Source organism: Phoca vitulina, unplaced genomic scaffold (genome assembly GCF_004348235.1).
Source record: "Phoca vitulina isolate PV1807 unplaced genomic scaffold, GSC_HSeal_1.0 scaffold7, whole genome shotgun sequence".
Lineage (NCBI taxonomy): Eukaryota > Metazoa > Chordata > Mammalia > Carnivora > Phocidae > Phoca > Phoca vitulina.
In genome coordinates, this window is record NW_022589710.1 from 35,985,068 (window position 1) to 36,006,384 (window position 21,317).

The window sequence follows — 21,317 nt, forward strand, 5'->3', positions numbered from 1 at the left end:
TTGGGTGTAGCATTATTGTTAAATGAGATGGTTAGGATTCTAAAAACTTTTTATTGAGGAAGTGTGAAAATAACAGCTTGCTTTACAAAAGTATAATGTACAAAGGAAATACTCTGTTATGAATAGCCAATAATAGAATTTTGGTTCTTACCAGTTTTTCTATGTAAATATATCAAAAACATGTTACCTATCTTTTTTACAGATTGAAATTGTCAAAGAAGAATTTAGTGAACATTTAGAAGTTGTAGACAAGATTAACCAGATCTGCAGAAATCTACAATTTCATCTAAATAAAATGAGAATTTTTGAAGAGCCTCCTTTTGAAAAAGAAGCTAATATTATTGTGGATAGATGGCTTGATGTGAGTGACAATTTAATTCACTAAAAATTTTATTTTGTAGGGGCGCCTGGGTGGCTCAGTCGTTAAGCGTCTGCCTTCGGCTCAGGTCATGATCCCAGGGTCCTGGGATCGAGCCCCGCATCGGGCTCCCTGCTTGGCGGGAAGCCTCCTTCTCCCTCTCCCACTCCCCCTGCTTGTGTTCCCTTTCTAGCTGTCTCTATCTCTGTCAAATAAATAAATAAAATCTTTAAAAAAAAAAAAATTTTTTTATTTTGTAGCCAATTGATCTTTTCTGTTGTATCTTTAATATTTTTATCTAATTATAAAATTCAAAAGTGTTTATTATAAAATGTTCAAATAATATAAAATTTATGACTTAGGAATTAATTTCACCCCCAGAGTTGGACACTACTAACAAATGGGTCTATCATCTTTGAGATATAAAAGCTTATACTCAACTTATCTAAAATTAATTAATATAGAAACCATTCGAGATATTCATGTTCAACTATATATTTATATATTACAGTTTTGGTTGAGTAATAATTGTATTTTTATGATACAGAGTAAGAACTTGTCCGTGTAATATTTTCTTCTGTGTTTTAAAAGCACCTTTAATTTATGGTTTAGAAATTAGGAAGACTATTGCTTTGAGTTGCCTAAAAGTGGCAGCAAAGTTTTTTTGTGGAAGGAAGAACTACATGATATGTTAAAGCACATTTTTTGTTGGGGGCCTGGGTGGCTCAGTTGGTTAAGCGACTGCCTTCGGCTCAGGTCATGATCCTGGAGTTCCGGGATCGAGTCCCGCATCGGGCTCCCTGTTCAGCAGGGAGTCTGCTTCTCCCTCTGACCCTCCCACCTCTCATGCTCTCTCTATCTCATTCTCTCTCTCAAATAAATAAATAAAATCTTTAAAAAAAAAAAAGCACATTTTTTGTTGATAAGTAAAGCAAATTATTTAAAAAGCAAAGGTAAACTAAACTTTTATTTTAAAATAGAGTCTGTCTGAAACAATGGTTTTTATACTTTTTACCACTAAATGTGTTCTATTTTTTAATTATGGTAGATAAATGAGAAGACAGAAGACTACTATGAAAATCTTGGTCGAGCTCTAGCTTTATGGGACAAACTTTTTAACTTAAAAAATGTCATTGATGAGTGGACTGAAAAGGTCCTTCGAAAAATGGAATTACATCAACTGGCTGAAGAAGAAAGAGAAAAACTGAAGGTAATTTGTAACTGAGATAAAATGTATGCTTTTTGTACACAGCTGATGTTTGATACGGAGCTTGCTTTCTTGAAGCAGAGTAGAGAAATCACAAAGAAATGTCTTATTTCTTTCATTATCCCTTGAGTGGGACCTTTCTGTTGTTTCCTTTGTGATATCTAGGACGGTGTTAGCCGGTATTATTAATCTGGGGTTGACAGACACCCAAGTGGTTCATGGATAAAATGACCTCATATGGGAAAAATTGCATCTTTATTTTTATGAATGTCTAACCAAAATGTAGTATTGGTTCCAATTATGAATATAGTCAACAAACATAGTTGGATGAACGTTCTGTGTGACTTTGTTATCAAGAAAATCACAGATATTTTTGAATCATTATCCAGATGTAACTGTTACCTTTTATCACTACTTTGAAATTATGGTATTTAGTAGTGTCACTTCTAGTTCTTATTATTTAAGGTATTAATATAGAAACATATATATTACTATAGCAATAATTATTTTTAATATTTTGATAACTGTAACTCAATATAATTGTTTTCCTTTATAATCCTACATAATTTATCTCACATTTTGTTTTTAAAATACTGTTATGCAAAGGGTCCACAGGATTCACCAGACTATCAGAGGCATTTATGGTATAAAAAATGTTAATAACTCCTAGAAGAAGCCCCATCAAAATGCATAATTGTTCCCAGGTGGTCAATATTGGTCCCAGGGGTTGGCAGACATTTTCTTAAGAGGTCAAATGGTAAATATTTTAAGCTTGTAGATCATTTGGTCACTGTCACAACTGCTTAATGCTGATGTTGTAGCTTGAAAGCTTTCATAGACAATACATAAATGCTTGGAAGTAACTGGGTTCCAATAAAACTTTGTTTATAAAAATAGACTGCCAGCCCTTAGACTATTAGCCCCTGATCTACATCATGATTATGGGCAACCTTCATAATTTGAATTAAGCAGTCTCTCCTTACAAAAGATTAGAAAAAAATACCAGGCCAAGTATGAAAGTCTTATTAGAGCTTCAAAAAAGGCTAGTTTTTAAAACCGTAATCTCTGGTTTTGCCATTTGGAAAGATTTTAAGTTATCTCTTTTAACCCTAGGAAGAGTTCTTTCTAATAGCTTATTTATGTTTTATTCACTTGGATCGCATGAAATCTCAATCTTTGTTGGTCAGAAAACAGTCAAATATTACCAATTATATCTGGTTCGGTGTAATAGAAAAATATGTCTGTGTGCATGAAGGCTTTGTAGTATGCCAGGTCTAATGCTTCATTTGTTCTCTAATGTTTGTTATTTTATCCACTTTTAAATTCACATATCCATTTTTATACATTTGAAAAAGGTTTTCAAAAATGTGTAGAGATTTATGAGTTTCCTTTGTATATGGTGATAGAAATTATGATTTTCTAAGTGTAAATGAGTAAGTCCCTTAAAAATGCCTTGATATGCAGGTTGTTTAAAAATTTGAAGTTAGGGGCGCCTGGGTGGCTCAGTCGTTAAGCGTCTGCCTTCGGCTCGGGTCACGGTCCTGGGGTCCTGGGGTCGTGGGATCGAGCCCCACATCGGGCTCCCTGCTCGAGGGAGGCCTGCTTCTCCCTCTCCCACTCCCCCTGCTTGTGTTCCCTCTCTCGTCGTGTCTCTCCCTGTCCAATAAATGAAATCTTTAAGGAAAAAAAAAAATTTGAAGTTAAAGATTGTAAACTGCCAGCCTGTCGGCCAGATTCTGCCAACAGAGTGTGTGCGCGCGCATGCGCAGATGGCACAGTTTGCACAGATCAATGAAATGCAATGCAGGCGCTGTATTCTGTGTAGCACAAGCCTGACCCCGTCTGTCGTCTTCTAGTTAGAAGGCTTCACTCAGTTGTAACATTTGCCTGACTCATAAAGTCACTTGGGTTTATAACTCCTAGGACTCCTTGAAAAAAACAAGTGATTTGGGGGAAATTCAAAGGCCCTCTCAGTTTCTGTATATAATAATAGTAATCATGGGTGCCAGAAAATAAAGTATAAAGTAAAAAGATATTTTCCATTAACATTATTTGTTATAGGAAGAGTTACAAGCCCATGAACAAAAATCTTCAGAGTTTTCTAAAAGAGTGGCTAAAATCCAGTGTCTCCTTCAAAGCAGTGAAATACCTCTTGAACTGCAGGTAAGAGAATTTTTATTTGACAGTTGCAATTAAAGCACTCTAAAGTAATGTTCAGAGGTGCCTGGGTGGTGCAGCCGATTAAGCATCCCACTCTTGGTTTCAGCTAAGGCCCTGATCTCAGGGTCATGGGATTGAGCCCCACATTGGACTTGCACTCAGTGCAGAGTCGGCTTGGGTTTCTCTCTCCCTCTCCGTCTGCCCCTCCCCCCTGCGCTCTCTCCCTCTCTCTCTCAAATAAACAAACAAATCTTAAAAAAAATAATGTTCATAAACCAGAATTCTAAATCTTAAAACTAAAATAAAGTTAGGATCATTATTTAGTTCACCTTTATTCAGTTCCTACATTAAATCCAACTAAATTTTTAATAGTTGGCATAGTTCATTATATTTGTTTAGAATAAATACTATTTTTGTATTATTTTATTCTCATTTCACTTATTTCCAGGACTCCTGTATAGAGGTGTAAAGTAACAAGGGTTTCCTCTTGAGTGTCTTTTGGCCATAGGAAGGAGAATATGGCTCAAGTGATTCTGTGTTTATTAATTGCTAGATGCAGAAGCAGGGAGATTGCCCCAAGTGTGGTTTTCTATTGTGTGAAGAGATTTCGTACAATTTTATTTAGATCAGAGTGCACAGTGGCTGAATATGATGTCCGGAGTCAGACTTTCTGGGTGGGGTCCTGGCTCTGCTACCTTCTAGCTTTGTGATCTTGGGCAAGTTACTTAACATTCTAAAGCCTGTATTTTGTACATAAAGTGCTTACCACAAGGCTGTGCATATAATAAACACTCAATAAATGCAGGTTTAATTTTTTTCTATATATTTTAATATATTTTCAAATGAATGTCATGAGATGGCACCGCAATTGATATGGTAGATAAAACTTGTTTCGGGAGGAAGGATTCAAATTCGTCTTTTGGAAAAAAAAGTCCGAATGTCAATCTCAGTTTTTCATATTACTCTTTTTTAAACAATTGGAATTGTATCAGTGATGTAGAACAATGAAGAATTAATTTCGCATTGAAATGAAGCAGTCTCAATTCATTCTCTAGCAATGCAGTTGTCTTAAAATAGTTAAATAGTTAAATAAAGTCATATGTTTCATGATTTCAGGTCATGGAGTCCTCCATTTTAAACAAGATAGAAAATGTAAAAACGCATTTAATGGGAGAACCCAACCTCTCTGCTCTCAGTGGCAGCACGGCTGAGCTAAGGGAAGATCTTGACCAAGCCAAGACCCAGATTGGAATGACCGAGTCCCTCTTAAAAGCCCTGTCTCCTTCCGACAGCCTAGAGATCTTTACTAAACTAGAGGTATGTCCCAGCTGTTTCTCTTCTGTGGTTCAGATTTATTTTCACCCTTATTTCTGATAGCTTTGACCTCTTGAGGTTAATAAAAATAGTTACTAAAAAATGAAAGTCGGGGCAAAAACTCAGACAATTTGTCATATAGTTAGCAGTTCCACCTTTGAATTGCTTTGGGGGCAGTAATTATTTGGTATTAAAATTGCATTGTGTTATATATTTACTGGCTAAGGTAAAGCGAGTCCACCCAACAGAAAATCATTTAGATTTTTACAAAAACAATGGAGATCTATTATGCTTTGTGTAAGTTGAGCTCATTTTGAGACTTAATTGTTGTTTGTTTGTTTCTGTACTTAGGAGATACAGCAGCAAATCCTACAGCAAAAGCACAGTATGATGTTACTTGAGAATCAAATAGGTTGTCTGACTCCTGAGCTCTCTGAATTAAAAAAGCAATATGAAAGTGTCAGTGATTTATTTAATACCAAAAAAAGTGTTTTGCAAGATCACTTTTCTAAGTTATTGAATGGTGAGTGCAATGTTTCTCTTAACTGTTTCTGGGAATCTTGAAGTCTGAATAAGTCTTGTGAACATGAAGGCTTATCTAAGCTTTACTTACAAATGGTTGCAGAGATTCTAGTTAAGGAAAGGGATTTAGTTAGGATTTATTCAGATAACTCTTTTGGGGGGAAGCACCCACTGATCTATGCTTATTGTAAATAACATCTATTTCTTTCAAGTCCCAAATCTTTATTTCATGAAAGAAGGTCACCAGCATTTTCACATCTGACCTGCTCACTGCAGTGAGTGAATCCGGGGACATGTCTGTGAGCAGGCTGCCCCTGCAAGTGTCTTTGGGGGTCCTGTGTGCTTGGAAAGGAGGTTTGGCATAGAAAATATGCCACAATTTGGGGCGCCTGTGGGCTCAGTTGGTTAAACATCCGACTCTTGATCTCAGCTCAGGTCTTGATCTCAGGGTCATGAGTTCAAGCCCCGCATTGGGCTCCATGCTGGGCGTGGAGCCTACTTAAAAAAAAAAAAGAAAGAAAAAGAAAATATGCCACAATTACTCTCTAGAATCTGTTAGCCTCAGAGTTGGGTTTCAACTTATTACCACTTTATACAATGACCTGTAGCCATGTCATGCAAAGCAAATTTCAAAGTCTCTTACTGGAACAAGGTGTCTGAAGTCTCCCTTGAATGAATACAGCTTCCTTTGTTTTTTCCTGCAGATCAGTGCAAGAACTTTAATGACTGGTTTGGCAACATTAAAATGAATCTTAAAGAGTGTTTTGAATCATCAGAAACAAAAAAGAGTGTGGAACAAAAGCTACAAAAACTTTCTGTAAGATATGTATATATATGTATATAAAGTTTAATCAAAATTTATGAAAACAAAAATACTAGAGATATAGAACTGTATTTAAGTAGATAAAATCATTACTTTGGGGGTGCCTGGGTGGTTCAGTTAGTTAAGCCTTCTGATACTTGATTTCGGATCGGGTCATGATCTCAGGGTTGTGGGATCAAGCCCCGCCTTGGGCTCCGTGATGAGTGTGGAGCCTGCTTGGGATTCTGTCTCTCCCTCTCCCCTTCTCCCCACTCAAGCTCTCTCTCTCAAAATAATTAATTTGTTAATTAATTACTTTGACTTACTAATTTCTCTTCGGAGATAATGTTTCCAAATAACCAACTTTCCCCCAAATATTTTGAAACTCCATATTTATTGGGCAAGGGTGCGAGTCACTTAAACAAGTTCTATTTTCACACCTATTGTAAGATCCTTTTAACTTAGTGTTTACTGGTAAATCCAGTCAAACTAAAATTATATTTGATAAGAAATAAGGCTTTACCTAGTGTGGATTTTGAAATCCCTTTACTTTCTTGAGAGATCTCTTAACTTTTTATTATTTTTTTCTGAATAATATTTCTTTAAAAAATCTCAGTTGAACTTTAATACAAGCTGGTTGAACTGTGGTGGAGGGAAGCCTGAAATAAAAGGTAATGTGCATGGGGGCATTTAAAATGCATATGGCATCCTCAAATCTTGGTCACTTTAGGTTAGATTATCTAGTACTTTAGGGTTGATGATAAGTCATACTTTCAAGCTTATGAGTGGCACTAAATGTTCTTTGTTTGATTCCTTGCTTTGATGCTACTGTTGTTTATTGATAGAATTGCCTTTCTTCTCTTTTTTAGTTTAAGCCCCAACTTTTTTTATTTTTTGCCTTTAACTTTACCCATTGCATGGGTCTTAGCAATTGATGCTCAAACCTTGACCCACAAACATTGAAATAAAATTCTGATTTGGACAAAGTTAAATAGAGAATTGTCTGTTTAGGTTTACATGTTGATTACCAGAAGGGAGCAAGTGTTTAGAAGTTGAGGAAAGAAAAATGCAACTTTCCCAGTCTTATTCCTACTGACGTTCATGGTGGCCCTGCATTATTTTGCTTGATGCCATTTCCAGTAAGTCAGATGTACACACACATTCTACAACTAATATAAATCATCTTCCGATCATTTGCCATTGAAGTTAGCCGTATCTCCATAGCTCTTTTTTTATATTAGATGTGAAAAAGATGGCATGTCTATGTACTGGCTTGGAAAGTGTCATGGGGGTTGTAGAGACCACACTTCGACTTTGCCAGTAGAACATCACTGACTTTCTGTCTTTCTTAAGGATTTCTTGACTCTTGAAGGAAGAGGCAGTAAAATACAGCAGGTGGGAACTGTACTGAATCATGTGAAGAAGCATCTGCCCAAAGCACATGTTAAGGAGCTTAATAGTTGGATTATAAATCAAGAAATTGAATTAGAAAAAATGGAGTCCATTTGCCAGGCACGAGCAAAGGAGCTTGGTGACCACTTGCAGCAGCTACTGAGGTAGGAAATAAAGGCAATATCTAAGTAACATGTTTTCTAGTGGTACCTTTACATGTTTTGTGCCTCAGTACAGCTAACGTTGGGATATACAATACACACAAATTTCACAAATAAAATACATATTTTCAAATCTAAGTTTGTCTCTAGGAAGATAGAAGTTAAGAGAACTCTTCAAATTATCTAATATAGTAATAGTTCAGGGGAGAATCCAAAAATGTTTTCTGTTTGTTTCCTGCTCTTTATGATACATTTGTGTAGCTCATTGCTTTATAGAATCCCACTCTAATGCAGGCTATTACTGTTCAGATTTTAATGTTACAAATTATATTTTCCCTAAAGAATAACAAAAAAAGGTAGTAAAAACCTGGTTAGCTTACAAAAGTCATGCCAACCCTCTCTTCATAGACACACTTTTTGCTTGCTTTATATTTTAACATATGTAATGTTCTTTTAGACTCCAGGATGACCACAGAAATCTGAGCGAGTGGTTGACTAGTCAAGAAGAGAAATGGAAAGAAATGGAAAAGTCAGGAGAGAAAATTGAGCTATTTTGCGAAGCTGTAGCTAGAAAGAGGTAGAGCTGATCTTGTATGAATATATTTTCTGCTGACATGGTTTCTTACATGGTGTTGTGACTGCTATAAACTTTCAGTGATGTTTGCAATTTACAGGGAACAGTTTGAATCTCTGGCCCAGTTGAACAGGTCTTTGAAGGAATATGGGCTTACTGAAGAAGAAGAAATAATAATGGAATCGACACATTTGATTGATAGATACCAAACATTTTTGAGACAATTATGTGAAATTGATGAAGAGGATAAGTTACCTCCTACAGAAGACCAGTGCTTTAATGATCTTGCGCATGATATAATTCACTGGATAGCAGGGATTAAAGAGTCCCTTATGGTTTTGAATTCATCTGAAGGCAAAATGCCACTTGAGGAAAGAATCCAAAAAATAAAGGTATAACTATGAAAACTAAATTCCAAAGGTCAGAGTGAACTCTAATTTTTAAAAGATTTAGAGGAAAACTGCAAAGATTTGTTTCTTAATGGAAAATAGGATTACTGTGGAATGGCTGAAGGCATTCAGATAACTGAGCTTAAAAGACAGAATGGCTGTGATGGATCTAAAATTATTTTCAAGCAGACAGAAGAGAGAAGGTATATCCTCTCTTTGTAAGAGCAGGGCCTACGGAGCTGTGGCAGTGGGAGTTTGCTAGGATGTAAAAAGAATATATATCAGTACAGAGCGGCATCAGCATAGTCAAGGGCAGGGCTGGAGAGGAACTCTTCTTCACAGCGAATATGTGTGGTTCATAAAGGTTATTAGATGTCAAGTGTGTTGTGTGGTTCATAAAGGTTATTAGGTGCTGAGGGGGTGGCAGAGGGCAAGGAAGTCTCAAGCTCCTCCCGGCCCCCTTTTAATCTAAGGGGATAGACATTGTTAGTTAAAAATGCAGGGGACAGACGCTCATGTGCTTAAAAGGAACCTGGAAGGATTGAAATTACATTAATCAAAGCATTGTTACAGGAAGAAATGGTTATGCATAGTGAGCTGTAAGTGTTGGTGAGGTTTACTGAAGTAATTGGGATTATATGTGAAAGGTTTTCCAGGGGAGATGAATCTGGAGTAGCGTTTCCAATTAGGGAGGAACTTGATTGTTTAGAGCAAAGGAGGGAAAGAGAAGAACAGGGAATGGGAATTATGTTGTAGCTGAGGGACAAGAGTTGACAAAGGGCAATGCATTTTCCTCTGGGAAGCCCTAAGTCTCATCTTGAGTGTATAAAAATATTGTGTTCGGTTGTTACCCTAACTCTCTATCAATAAATAATGGAGTGGTTAGGAAGAAGGATTTTCCAGGGTCTTTTGGGCATCTGTCTTATTTGAAGGCAGTTGAAAATCAGGAGGAGAGCAGGAATACAATGAGATCAACCTGAAAAATATTTGTTGAGAACCAGTTCTGTATCATGTGAAGGAGATACCATTGTCTTTGGGGCATATATAAAAATGAAAAGATAATTTTGAAATCTCTGCAGTTAGAATCTAAATATAAATCAAAAGATATCATATGTACTTTCCCTAAGTAATGCAAATGAGATTCTAAGATCTTTTTTATTTAATTCAGGAAATCATTTTACTAAAGCCTGAAGGGGACGCTAAAATACAGACCATCATGAGTCAGGCTGAGGGCAGCAAGGCTCTGTTGGCTCCGAAGACCCTTACTGATATCAAGAACCAGTGGGACAACACAGTCCATTTAGCCAACACATATCTAAGGTAAAGGGCAATGCCTTCACTTATTCATGGCCTTTCATCACACCGTGAAGCCATAACAAGTATGTTTTGTCTGCCTCCTGGATTTGGATATAATATCTCTTGGAGAGAAAGTCAGTAATGTCAGGGGCATCCACGATATCAGAGGCAGAAATGAAGATGAATAGTTCTCTGGATCAGATAGAAAATACACTGTCATAACTGTGGTAGTGTTCACTTTAGCTGGTTCATCAACCCATGGAGTTCTTGGTAACAAATTAGCATTGTCTGTCATTCCACCTTCACCACTCTGCTTCTTACCAAAACCCCCTACCCCCAGACAATTTCAGTGTCTTCATGGTATTACTGTAAAATAATTATGCTTTTAAATATATATTCTAAGAGATTCTTAAATGTGTAAACGTTGTAAATGTTGCCTGAATTCAGTGGACATAAGTCTGGTGAAAATTTTTAATTAATATCACATCTTAAATGATACATTTACTATTTAGTGGAAATATGAATTTTGTATTTTTTCTAGGAAGACAGATCAAAACTAAATTTAAGTTATAGAAAGTATAAACTAGTTAGTTGGCCAATATACTGAATGATTATTTATTTTACCTATATGAGAAAGAAGAATATAAGATAATTGTATTTAAGCATAATAAAAACTGTAATGGTTTGGAATCTAAATTATTAAGTGTTTATTCTCAGGTCAAATTATGTAAGAAAAATATTTTTTTTTAAGTAAAACTACAAATAATTTCTGTCTTGATTTCTGAGCTAAACTTAGTGCTATTTAGAATGTCATTAATGCCAAAAGAGTCTTTGGGAATAATTTATGTTAGTGTTATTTTAATGCTTTTTATTATAATGTATATTGTACTATAATATGCAAAAAGCATTCCAATTTGCTAAGAGTCATTTCCTTTCTAAAATACTTGTTCAACTTAGCCATCAAGAAAAGCTTCTACTAGAAGGAGAGAAGTATTTGCAAAGTAAGGAGGATCTGAGATTAATGCTCACAGAACTAAAAAAGAAACAGGAAGTGGGCTTTGCTCTGCAACATGGTTTGCAGGAGAAGAAAGCTCAGTTAAAAATTTATAAGAAATTCCTCCAGAAAGCACAAGATTTGACATCCTTGCTAAAAGAGTTAAAATCTCAAGGAAGTTACCTCTTAGAGTGCACTAAAAATCCCAACTTCAGTGAAAAGCCTTGGCTGGAAATAAAGCATCTACACGAAAGTCTTCTCCAACAGCTACAGGTGAAATGGTCAAAATAAAATTTCAAATGATTGTCATAACTATGTCATATTTGTATATGGAACCATTTTTTGTTCTTTTGGTAAATCAAAAACTTTTAACATTTAATTTGTCATTTTTAGATACAAATACTAACTCCTCGATGCATCAGTTTTGCTAGAGGAATCCAGTGCCTATTGTTTGATGATGATGTTATTTTTTTCTCATCCAAGTTCTCCTTTTCAGGGGTTGGAAGGGTTACAATTTTTTTAAAAAGATTTATTTATTTATTTGAGAGAGAGAGAGAGAGAGAGCACAAACCTTCACAGGGGGCCGGGGGAGGGGCAGAGGGATAGAATCTCAAGCAGACTCCACAATGAGCGGGGACCCCGATGCTGGGCTCCATCTCATGACCCTGAGATCATGACCTGAGCCGAAACCAAGAGTTGGACACTTGGTTAACCGACTGAGCCACCCATGCTCCCCTAGGATTTTTTAATGTATCTCTCTGAAGGTGATGGTGTCAAAGTGATCCATGCATCTACCTATCCATCCATTTGTCCATCATCTATCCATTGTAATGGTTTACAGTTGACCCTTAAACAAAGTGTGGGGTAGGGGTGCTGAGCTCCCCCCCAGCTGAAAATTTGCATATAACTTTTGACTTTGGGAAAATTTAACTGCTATTAGCCTACTGGTGACCAGGAAGCCTTACAGATAATATAAACAGTCAATTAACACATATTTTTATGTTATATGTATTATACATTGTATTCTTACAATAAAATAAGCTAGAGGAAAGAAAATGTTAAGAAAATCATAAGAGGAGGGACTCCTGGGTGGCTCAGTCGGTTAAGCGTCTGCCTTCGGCTCGGGTCATGATCCCAGGGTCCTGCGATTGAGTCCCACATCGTGCTCCTTGCTCAGCGGGGAGCCTGCTTCTCTCTCTCTCTGATAAATAAATAAAATCTTTAAAAAAATCATAAGAGGAAATGCATTTACAGTACTGCACTATAAAATTGGATCCAGATAGTTCAAACCCCTGCTGTTCAAGGATCAGCTGTACATTCATTATTCTGTATAAACCTCATCAGTTTCTCTCTCTTGAATGATCTGCAGTAAAAGAGTTAAGAGATAAATGTCAGCTTGCCATGAGGGAGTGTATTCTCATAAGAGAATTGTCTATAATTTGCATCCTGGAAGTTAGATTCAATGTAAGGATCATGTGGATAAGAAATCCTGCTTATACAGACTGCAGGAGATGTGCAGAGATAAAGAGATACCCACTTGACTCTAAGTTGTTGAGTTTAATAATTACTACTTTTCTGATCAGGTGTGGCCGCCTTATTTTCTTATTTCAGGAAGAGAACTTGAAGGTGGGTTCGCTCTTTAGTTAGGATTACTTTTTCCTAACACACAGTGTTGGAATTTAATTCTTAGGAAAGGAATCTGAAGTTAGGCTGATCTCTTATAGTCTCATTTCCAACTGTGGATATTTGGTTTTACTAAGAAGGATAATTAAGGGAGCTGCTTTATTATAGATGTTTGTGATTTGATTATATAATTTGAAACATTTATGTTTTGTAAACCTCTTGAGAAATAAATTGTCCTCAGGAATGAAATGAAGGCACAGAAGCATGGAGGGAAACAAATGTGATTTCAATAAGCCATTTTCAGGGGGGAGGAGGAGATTTTACGTTGAAATATCTCAACTACTGAAAACTTCACTTAAGAACTCTGGACAATTTATGGCCCTATTCCTATTTCAAGATGAAACCTCATGAAACAAGTGTTATGAACAATTTAATTATTTTCTGAGTGAGAAAATTCAGAGACATAGTTGGTGAATTGTCAATGGTTTTATTTTTAGGATTCCGTGCAAAAATTGGAAGGTCATGTTCAAGAACACCACTCATACCAGCTTTGTGTCACAGACCTGAATGCCGCATTGGACGATATCTCCAAGGAATTTGCCAGTTTTTCTGATAAGCCTGTGGATCAAATAGCAGTTGAGGAAAAACTGCAGAAACTGCAGGTATTAAACAGTGTCCAGACATCATGGACATTAAAACAGAATCAATATTGGGGCGCCTGGGTGGCTCAGTCGTTAAGCGTCTGCCTTTGGCTCAGGTCATGATCCCAGGGTCCTGGGATCGAGCCCCATATCCGGCTCCCTGCTAAGCGGGAAGCCTGCTTCTCCCTCTCCCACTCCCCCTGCTTGTGTTCCCTCTCTCGCTGTGTCTCTCTCTGTCAAAGAAATAAATAAAATCTTAAAAAAAAAAAAAAAACAGAATCAATATTAATTACAATGAACAAATCAGTGTCTTTGATCAGAAATCCAGTTACTCTTCAGGTGACTAAGATAATTAAGGTTCTGACTAGTCATGGAAAATGGGAATGTTCTTTTTTAGTGACCACATCCATTTATAATTTGAACATTTCCGTGCACTCCGGACCCTCAGAGACCGTTCTACCCATGACCAGTCTGTACTTCCTGGAGATCTTTGATTCAAAGATTGAAGTGATTCCAGGAGATACTGGGAAGTCAAAGAATGTACCTGATACCACAGGACCAGGGGGAAATGCTTCAGTTTTGCATTCTTTATCGGGGTGGACGGGAATTGTATAATTTTTACCTTATTGCTTTTCGTACTCATGGTCTAAATTAGAGCTCTCTCCAGATGTAGGGCTTCCAAAATCCTCTCCCTCACTCCAATAGCACCTAGCCTCTTGCAGTGAGGATCACAGCTCTTGATCCATATCCTCAAAACACATCCCTTGGATTCTCACTCTTTGCTTAGCCAACAGTAAGCAGGCCTGGGAGGTGTCTTCTAGAAGAGAACAAAGTAAAGCATTTTCTCAGCTACTTCTTTAGCAGCTCCTTAATTGGAGATTTCATGGGGTAAGACTCAGAACAGCACTGCTGGCCTGAGTGTGGGAATTCTTCATCTCTTTCTTTTTTTTTTAAGTTTTTAAATTTATTTAAGTAATCTCTACACCCCATGCGGGGCTCGAACACCCACATGCATGCTCTTCCGACAGAGTCGGCCAGATGCCCCCTCATCTCTTTCTTTTAGGGACCTGGGAATCAAGCAAGCCTTCTCCTCCATGGCCTGACATTGTGATAGGCTACCTCCCTTTTTAACAGCAATCATTTGACAGATGTTGAGGGCTCATCATGTCCAAGGCACTGTTTGGGTGCCATGGATGACTAAGAAAAGTGTTAGGTAGGAACCCAGCTCAGGCTTCTCCAGAAAAATTAACATAGAACCTCTGTTATAGGTAGAAGGAATCTCAGAGGCCATCAAGTTCAGATCCCTCATTTTATATGTGATAAGCTGGGTTCTGGAGAGAAAAGGGACTTACAAGATCACCCGGGTGAAATGACAGGATAGGGGCTACGGCTCAGGTCTTCTGACCCCACTAGACATCTCTACTTGGATGTCGTATGCTTATTTGTCGTTCAGCGTGTCCAGAAAATAACTCATCAACTTCCTTTTCTCCATCTCCCAGCTCCACACCAGTAGGCCTGCTTTTTCTTCTGTGTTCTCTGGCTCTGGATATTTCTACCATCTCTCCGGGCTTCAAGTCAGAAACCTGTTATATCCATCCTTTCCCAGACTCCTCAATCTAGTCAGACACTAAGTACTGTCTCTTTCATGTCTGGAATATCTCTACAATTTGTTCCTTCCCCAAGACCCTCCATTATTGCCTCTTCAGAGCAGGCGCTCCCCTCACACACCCCTGCATTGACTTCCGAATGGGCTGTCTGCCTGTACTTGCCACCCTCTCCGTGACAACGTCCCCGTGGCTGCACCCGGGTCATTCTGAAATGCAGTCTGGAACTCCCTTTTCCAGCTTAATATGTGTCAGTGACCTGTGCAGATTTGTTAGCATAGATCTTTTCACATTCTATTACAATCGTCTGTTTACTTCTGTGTCTCTCTCACTAGACTATAGGAACCTGACTCGACTGTGTTTTCCTCATCTATGTAACTTTGAAACCTGTTGTAGTAGGGGCGCCTGGCTGGCTCACTTGGTGGAGCATGTGACTCTTGATCTCAGGGTTGTGAGTTTGAGCCCCACGTTGGGTATAGAGATTACTTAGAAAATTTTTAAAAATTAAAAAAAAAAACCTATCATAATATTTGCTGCTAGTTGAATGAATAAATGAATACTGTGTAGTCTATTAGGATAATGACTGATAAATACTATATAGTTTACCTACTAACTTTAAGGCTTATTCTGTTTCAACAGTAACATCAGTAGCTACTCTAGTACCTCAAATTCCTTTTGAATCTTGAGTTCTCAAATCAGCCTGATTTGTTCATGCATTATGTAAATATTGATTGAATTCTTGCTATATTTCAGATATTGCATTAGGTAGATTGATTTAAGCTTTACTCTGAATTGTAAATATTAATACTAGATTCATGTGGGTATATTCTAAATGATTCTTTTATTTTCAATGCTTTGCACAAAGTAGGCACTTACTATTTAGTATTTTGATTGTGTAAAAAGGCTGTATCTTGAACAAAATATATACTTAACAAGTATGTGTTGATCGCCTCCTACGTCCCAGGAACTGTGTTGTGAGAATTTTCTTTGCTGCTTCTTATAAATTTCTAGTGTCTTATAAAATTTGTTGGAGATTTTGATCTGGGATGGCACATTAGTTTAAATTTTGCCCAAAGTTTCTTCTTTGTGATATGAATTGGTAAATTTTTTATACTTTCCACTAGTGGAGCAGAATACTCTGTGATTTACAAAAGTCAATTAACTATTGTGACCATTGAACGGAGGTACTTTTTGTGACAATCTTTTCTCCACTTACAGGAACTAGAGAATAGACTCCATTTACAAGATGGCACATTAGAGAAGATTTTAGCTTTAGCAAAATCCATCAAGCAAAATACATCTTCAGTGGGACAGAAGATTATTAAAGATGATATAAAATCACTTAAGTGTAAACAAAAGGATTTGGAAAACAGACTTGAATCTGCTAAGCAGGAGACAGAAAATTATCTCAATAGCATTCTCAAATCAAAACGCTCAACAGAACAGAAAGAAAAGTTTACTCTGCCAGGCAGAGAGAAGGAGGTCACTTCTGATGTGCAGGAGTCCACTCAGGACTCAGCTGCACTGGAAAAGTTTGGGGAAGACCGGGAAATAAACAAGGTAAGTGCTTGTGATTGCATCTCTAAGACATCGCGTCTGAGAATGAAGAGGTGTCGGGCTCTGAAAAGAGGGTGGTGAATCAAGCCTTCTGATTTCATAATTAAACCCTCAGTGTGCTGGCTATTTATGATGCCCACTTGTAAAAAGAGCCCTTAGAAAACTAAAACTGTCCAAGATATAAGTGGTGAAATATGACGGTTTAGTCTGTTAAAATGTCAGTCATCAGTTTAGGTTGATTATTCTCTCTGATATGTAATCAGATACAGTTTCTTGGGTCAAGAGCACAAAGGCAAATTAGAAAAGGCAAAAGAAAAGAAAGTGTGTTCTACCCATTTTCTGAGAAAAAAAATCCCAAGAGTCCTATTTTTTTTTTTTTTTTGGTCGATTTTATAATGAAATCAGAGACTGTTTGAAAGGATAGGTTCCTTTCTTTTTCTTCTCATGTTAACCCTATACTGCAAATGCATTTTTAAATGTTGTCAGATCATTTGGTGTGAGAACATCAGCATTCAGGCTCCTAATTTTCCCTGGGGCGAAGAAAGAAGAATGTTGTTTTGTTTTCATTCTGACCAACCAAATGGGTACATTTTCTTATGGCTCTTAAAGTTCTTTCTCACAGGTTAGAGATGGAAATGGAAAAGGCACAAAGAACCATCCAGTAAACCGCATTTGAAAGGGTCTTTTTCTTAGGCAGCCTCTCACATTCCAGGGTCCAGTGGGACAATAGCAAAGGCTAGGCCATTCAGGTGTGAGTTCTCATCAGCTTTTTATGGAGTACTTGATCAACAGCAATGAAAAGAACATGCATTTCTGTTGTCTTCTTAAAACAGAAATGCATGGGGGTGCCTGGGTGACTCAATCAGTTAAGCATCTAACTTTGGCTCAGGTCATGGCCTCTGGGTCCTGGGATCGATCCCAGTGTTGGGCTCCCCCGCTCAGCAGGGAGTCTGCTTCTCCCTTTCTCTCTGCCCGTCCCCCTGCTCGTGCTCTCTTTTTTTCTCTCCCTCTCTCTCTCTCAAATAAATAAGTAAAATCTTAAAAAACAAAACAGAAATGCATAGAAGATTATAGGAACCAGATAGCGTTCTCTAGAAATGTGTAAAACCAGGTTAAGCGCCAATGGAGCATCTGTCTGGCCATGAGAAGACTTATAAATCCCACAAGCAGTGTTAGATATCGCTAAGGAAAATGTCTTAAAGAATGAAGGGCCCATGCATGTGACTCCTGAGCTGTCTGTATAAAAGAAACTTAACAGTATTAAACAGCAGTAGGTAAGTAAAAAAAGAAAAAAATACCTGAGTGCTTTCTATCCTAATACATGACGTTGCTAAAGGGAGTTGCTTAATAACTTTTAAAATTAGCTTCCCAGACCCATTTTGGCTCTGAGCCCCCAAAATTCAGTAGAGTATATTGAAAACTAAATAAAGATCATAACCCAATAATAAGAGTTTTTATAATTTATTAAGCTTTTACTTGATCTTGAATGATGATTTATTTATAATTTATGATACTTCATTAAAATAATTTTTTCCGTTGAATCATGTAAGACAAATATATTGTGATATAATTTTTATTTAATTAGTGATGCCTTGTGTAATGGTCAGAAGACTCATGTGTTTGTGAAGGAGGAGATAAGCTGCTTTTAAAGCTAAAAAAATGATAGAGGTCCTTAAGTCTTCAAATAATTTTTACAGGTCTGGGGTAGAGGCAGGTGGTTTTAAATCTCTAGCAATATTTTATTGTGACTTTTTACTCTTTTGTGACATGATCTTTTTTTTTTTCTTTCTGCATCTGTGCTTTTATTTTCTCTACTCTAAGTACTAGCTGTATTTACTTTTTTCTATATAATAATATACTATGTAAGACCAAGAACAATTTGAACGTTGAACAGCTAGTAAAAGTGATCCAAACATGCATAGACTAGACACGATTAAGACACAAGTGTAAAGACTTCAGCAGGAGATTCTAAGTAACATTAAAGCACAATTTACTGAACTATACATCTGGTTACAATCTGAAGAGTGACAGTGAAAATAAGCACTTAGTTCATTAAGAATATTTATTGAGGGGGTGCCTGGGTGGCTCAGTCATTAAGCGTCTGCCTCTGGCTCAGGTCATGATCCCAGGGTCCTGGGATCGAGCCCCATATCCGGCTCCCTGCTCAGCGGGAAGCCTGCTTCTCCCTCTCCCACTCCCCCTGCTTGTATTCCCTTTCTCGCTGTCTCTCTATCTGTCAAATAAATAAATAAAATATTTAAAATACATATATATATTTATTGAGGTCTCTTTTGTGCTTGTCATTCTGCTAGAATATGGGCATCTATTATCATGGTTTAAAATCTAACATTATGGGCGCCTGGATGGCTCAGTCGGTTAAGCGTCTGCCTTTGGCTTAAGTCATGATCCCAGGGTCCTGGGATGGAGTCCCAAGTCAGGCTCCCTGCTCAGCGGGGAGTCTGCTTCTCCCTGCCCCTCCCCCCTGCTTGTGCACTCCCTTGCTCGCTTGCTTTCTCTCTCAAATAAATAAATAAAATCTTTAAAAAATTTTTAAAAATCTAACACTAATTAAATATCTAATTAATGGGCATTTCACATGCCTTTTTCGACTCTAGGGGGGCTTTTATCAGATTATTTAAAATCACCTCCAGAAGAATTTTTAGGAAGTTTTTATTTTCTTCTACTTTTTTCTTTAGTAAATTTTATTTGATCTTAGAGTTTTGTTGAAAGTATGATTGCACTTTTCAAAAACTGCCATTATAGCATGTATATATTTCAATCCATTGCCAAGAATTTCATTTTAGATTAAATTTAGGCAATAACTTAGATCTGGACCTTTGGCTGACTTTTTCTTTAATAACAAAATATTAAGGCAAACCTGGAGGCAAAAGAAATTACAGCATGTAGACTGAAGGATATAGGTGCTTATGATCCAATATCATACTAGATATTTTTATAGAAGTGAATTTCTAAGAGTTTTTAAATATGAAAAGGCAGAACTGCCTTCCACCTCCCCTTCCTATATGGGTGAAGTGATGTAACAAATTAGGATATAGTAAAAAGTGAAGACTGACTAAGCTTTTCAGATTTGAGGTGTCCGTAAAGGGAAATGATAAAGAGGAAAAAAAGGAAAGTAATACATTCGTAGTTTGTTGTTATTCTAAAAACTCATAAAGCAACATTACAAATTAACTGGTATTAAAGACTCTTTCTTGCCCCCTCCTTCCCCAATGTCAACCCTACATGATGTAATTGCTCCTAAAAAAACTTTTTGTCTATAATTACTTCTTTGAATTCCTTGTCATTAGGTATAATTGTTAGTAGGTCTGAGCTGTTTTTTGTTCTTTTCAAAAATTTCTGAGCATTTATCATTTCAATATTTAAGAAGGCATTCATAAAGAAATTCTGGAAAATAGATGGTCACAGATACAGGCATAACATGTAAAGTGTCCAGCTGTGGGTGAGTGACCAGAAACACAGTGGAGTCAGTACTAGAATGAGAAGGAAAACCACTTACTGGATAAAGAGCTTTCAGTCCTGGGGTAAATGATGTCTATTTTTGGTGGTGTTTATCCTGATAATTCAGTAAAAAAATTTTTGTTAATAGAACACATAGTTGGGCCACCTGCCAACTCTGTCTTGGAAGTGTACTACTTTGCTCTTTTTGACCTGTATACAAATCTTGCTTCTTACTCTAGAGGTATTTTTCATAATCCAAGATTTATTCCTTTACAAGACAAATGACTTACATAGTGTACCTGGTGTTGACATCTGTGAGCGGCATACATTTGAGAACATGTTCCCAAGTCCTGAAATCTTATAGGCTGAGGGACCTTAGAAACTTTCTAGGCTAACCTTTGTGTTTCAGGTGAGGGAACTGAAGTCAGAGATGTTAATTGGCCAAGTTTATACTCCAGTAGCACTGGGACTAGAACCCGCATACGCTACCCAGCCGGATGCTTGGTGGCTTACCCCCATCATTTTCTTGAATGTGTTATGTGGGTTGTTAATTGAGGCCTAATATGCTAATGTACTGTCTGACCTCAGTGGACCCCTTATTGAGTTCTTGGACCTATTTTGAACCTTCTCTACTGTCAGAAAACCCAGCCAAAGCCTGGTGCTAGCATTCCTAGCCCATGTCTGGCCAATAAGAGTTAGATTGGCAGATTCCCAGTTTCTTTCTACTCTACTTTATAACCCACAGATGATTCATCTTAACAAGCAAAAACTAAATAAAATTCTTTTATTTTTTGTCTAATATGAATTCATCTGCACATCCATTCGGTAAAATTTTATTGAGCAGACAATGAGGGTTCAATTAGCAATAATCGCGCCTCGGATAAACCTCATCGGCTACGATATTGCCACTGCGCAAAGCTGACAATGAGGGTTCAATGGTGAGCAAAGATAGACACGGTCTCTATTCTCATTGAGCTAGTCTAGAGGAGGAGGCATACATTAATCAACTAATGAACTAATGAGAGCCTGATTACAGGAACTACATGAAGGAAAGCATTTCCATGATAGTCTGTAATAAAGGAGTCTGACCTGAACTGTAGTCAGAGAGAGCTTCTCTAAGGAAACAACATTTGAATGGAGACCTGAAGGGTGGGTTGGAGTTAACAGAGCTCAGGGCTGGATGTTGGGAGGATTTTTGACAGAGGAAGCAGAATTTCTTCTTGTGGTGGGAGAGAGCATGAGGAGTTAGAAAGGGTGAAAGAGG

The 21,317-nt window shown here is 37.3% G+C and overlaps 1 protein-coding gene and 1 pseudogene across 3 annotated transcripts in view; one reads left to right on the forward strand and one right to left on the reverse strand.

Moving 5' to 3' along the window:
* Window positions 1-21,317, forward strand: part of SYNE2 (spectrin repeat containing nuclear envelope protein 2) — a 315,865-nt gene that overhangs the window by 137,597 nt on the left and 156,951 nt on the right. For all 3 annotated transcript variants that reach the window (XM_032405277.1, XM_032405280.1, XM_032405278.1), the window contains exons 33-45: window positions 203-361; window positions 1,407-1,568; window positions 3,627-3,728; window positions 4,842-5,042; window positions 5,391-5,562; window positions 6,266-6,378; window positions 7,717-7,919; window positions 8,374-8,493; window positions 8,591-8,882; window positions 10,048-10,199; window positions 11,133-11,442; window positions 13,290-13,454; window positions 16,256-16,597. In XM_032405277.1, the coding sequence (XP_032261168.1) occupies window positions 203-361; window positions 1,407-1,568; window positions 3,627-3,728; window positions 4,842-5,042; window positions 5,391-5,562; window positions 6,266-6,378; window positions 7,717-7,919; window positions 8,374-8,493; window positions 8,591-8,882; window positions 10,048-10,199; window positions 11,133-11,442; window positions 13,290-13,454; window positions 16,256-16,597 (2,493 nt within the window). The remainder of the gene's footprint in view (window positions 1-202; window positions 362-1,406; window positions 1,569-3,626; window positions 3,729-4,841; window positions 5,043-5,390; window positions 5,563-6,265; window positions 6,379-7,716; window positions 7,920-8,373; window positions 8,494-8,590; window positions 8,883-10,047; window positions 10,200-11,132; window positions 11,443-13,289; window positions 13,455-16,255; window positions 16,598-21,317) is intronic.
* On the reverse strand, window positions 20,804-20,973 carry LOC116633456 (annotated as a pseudogene).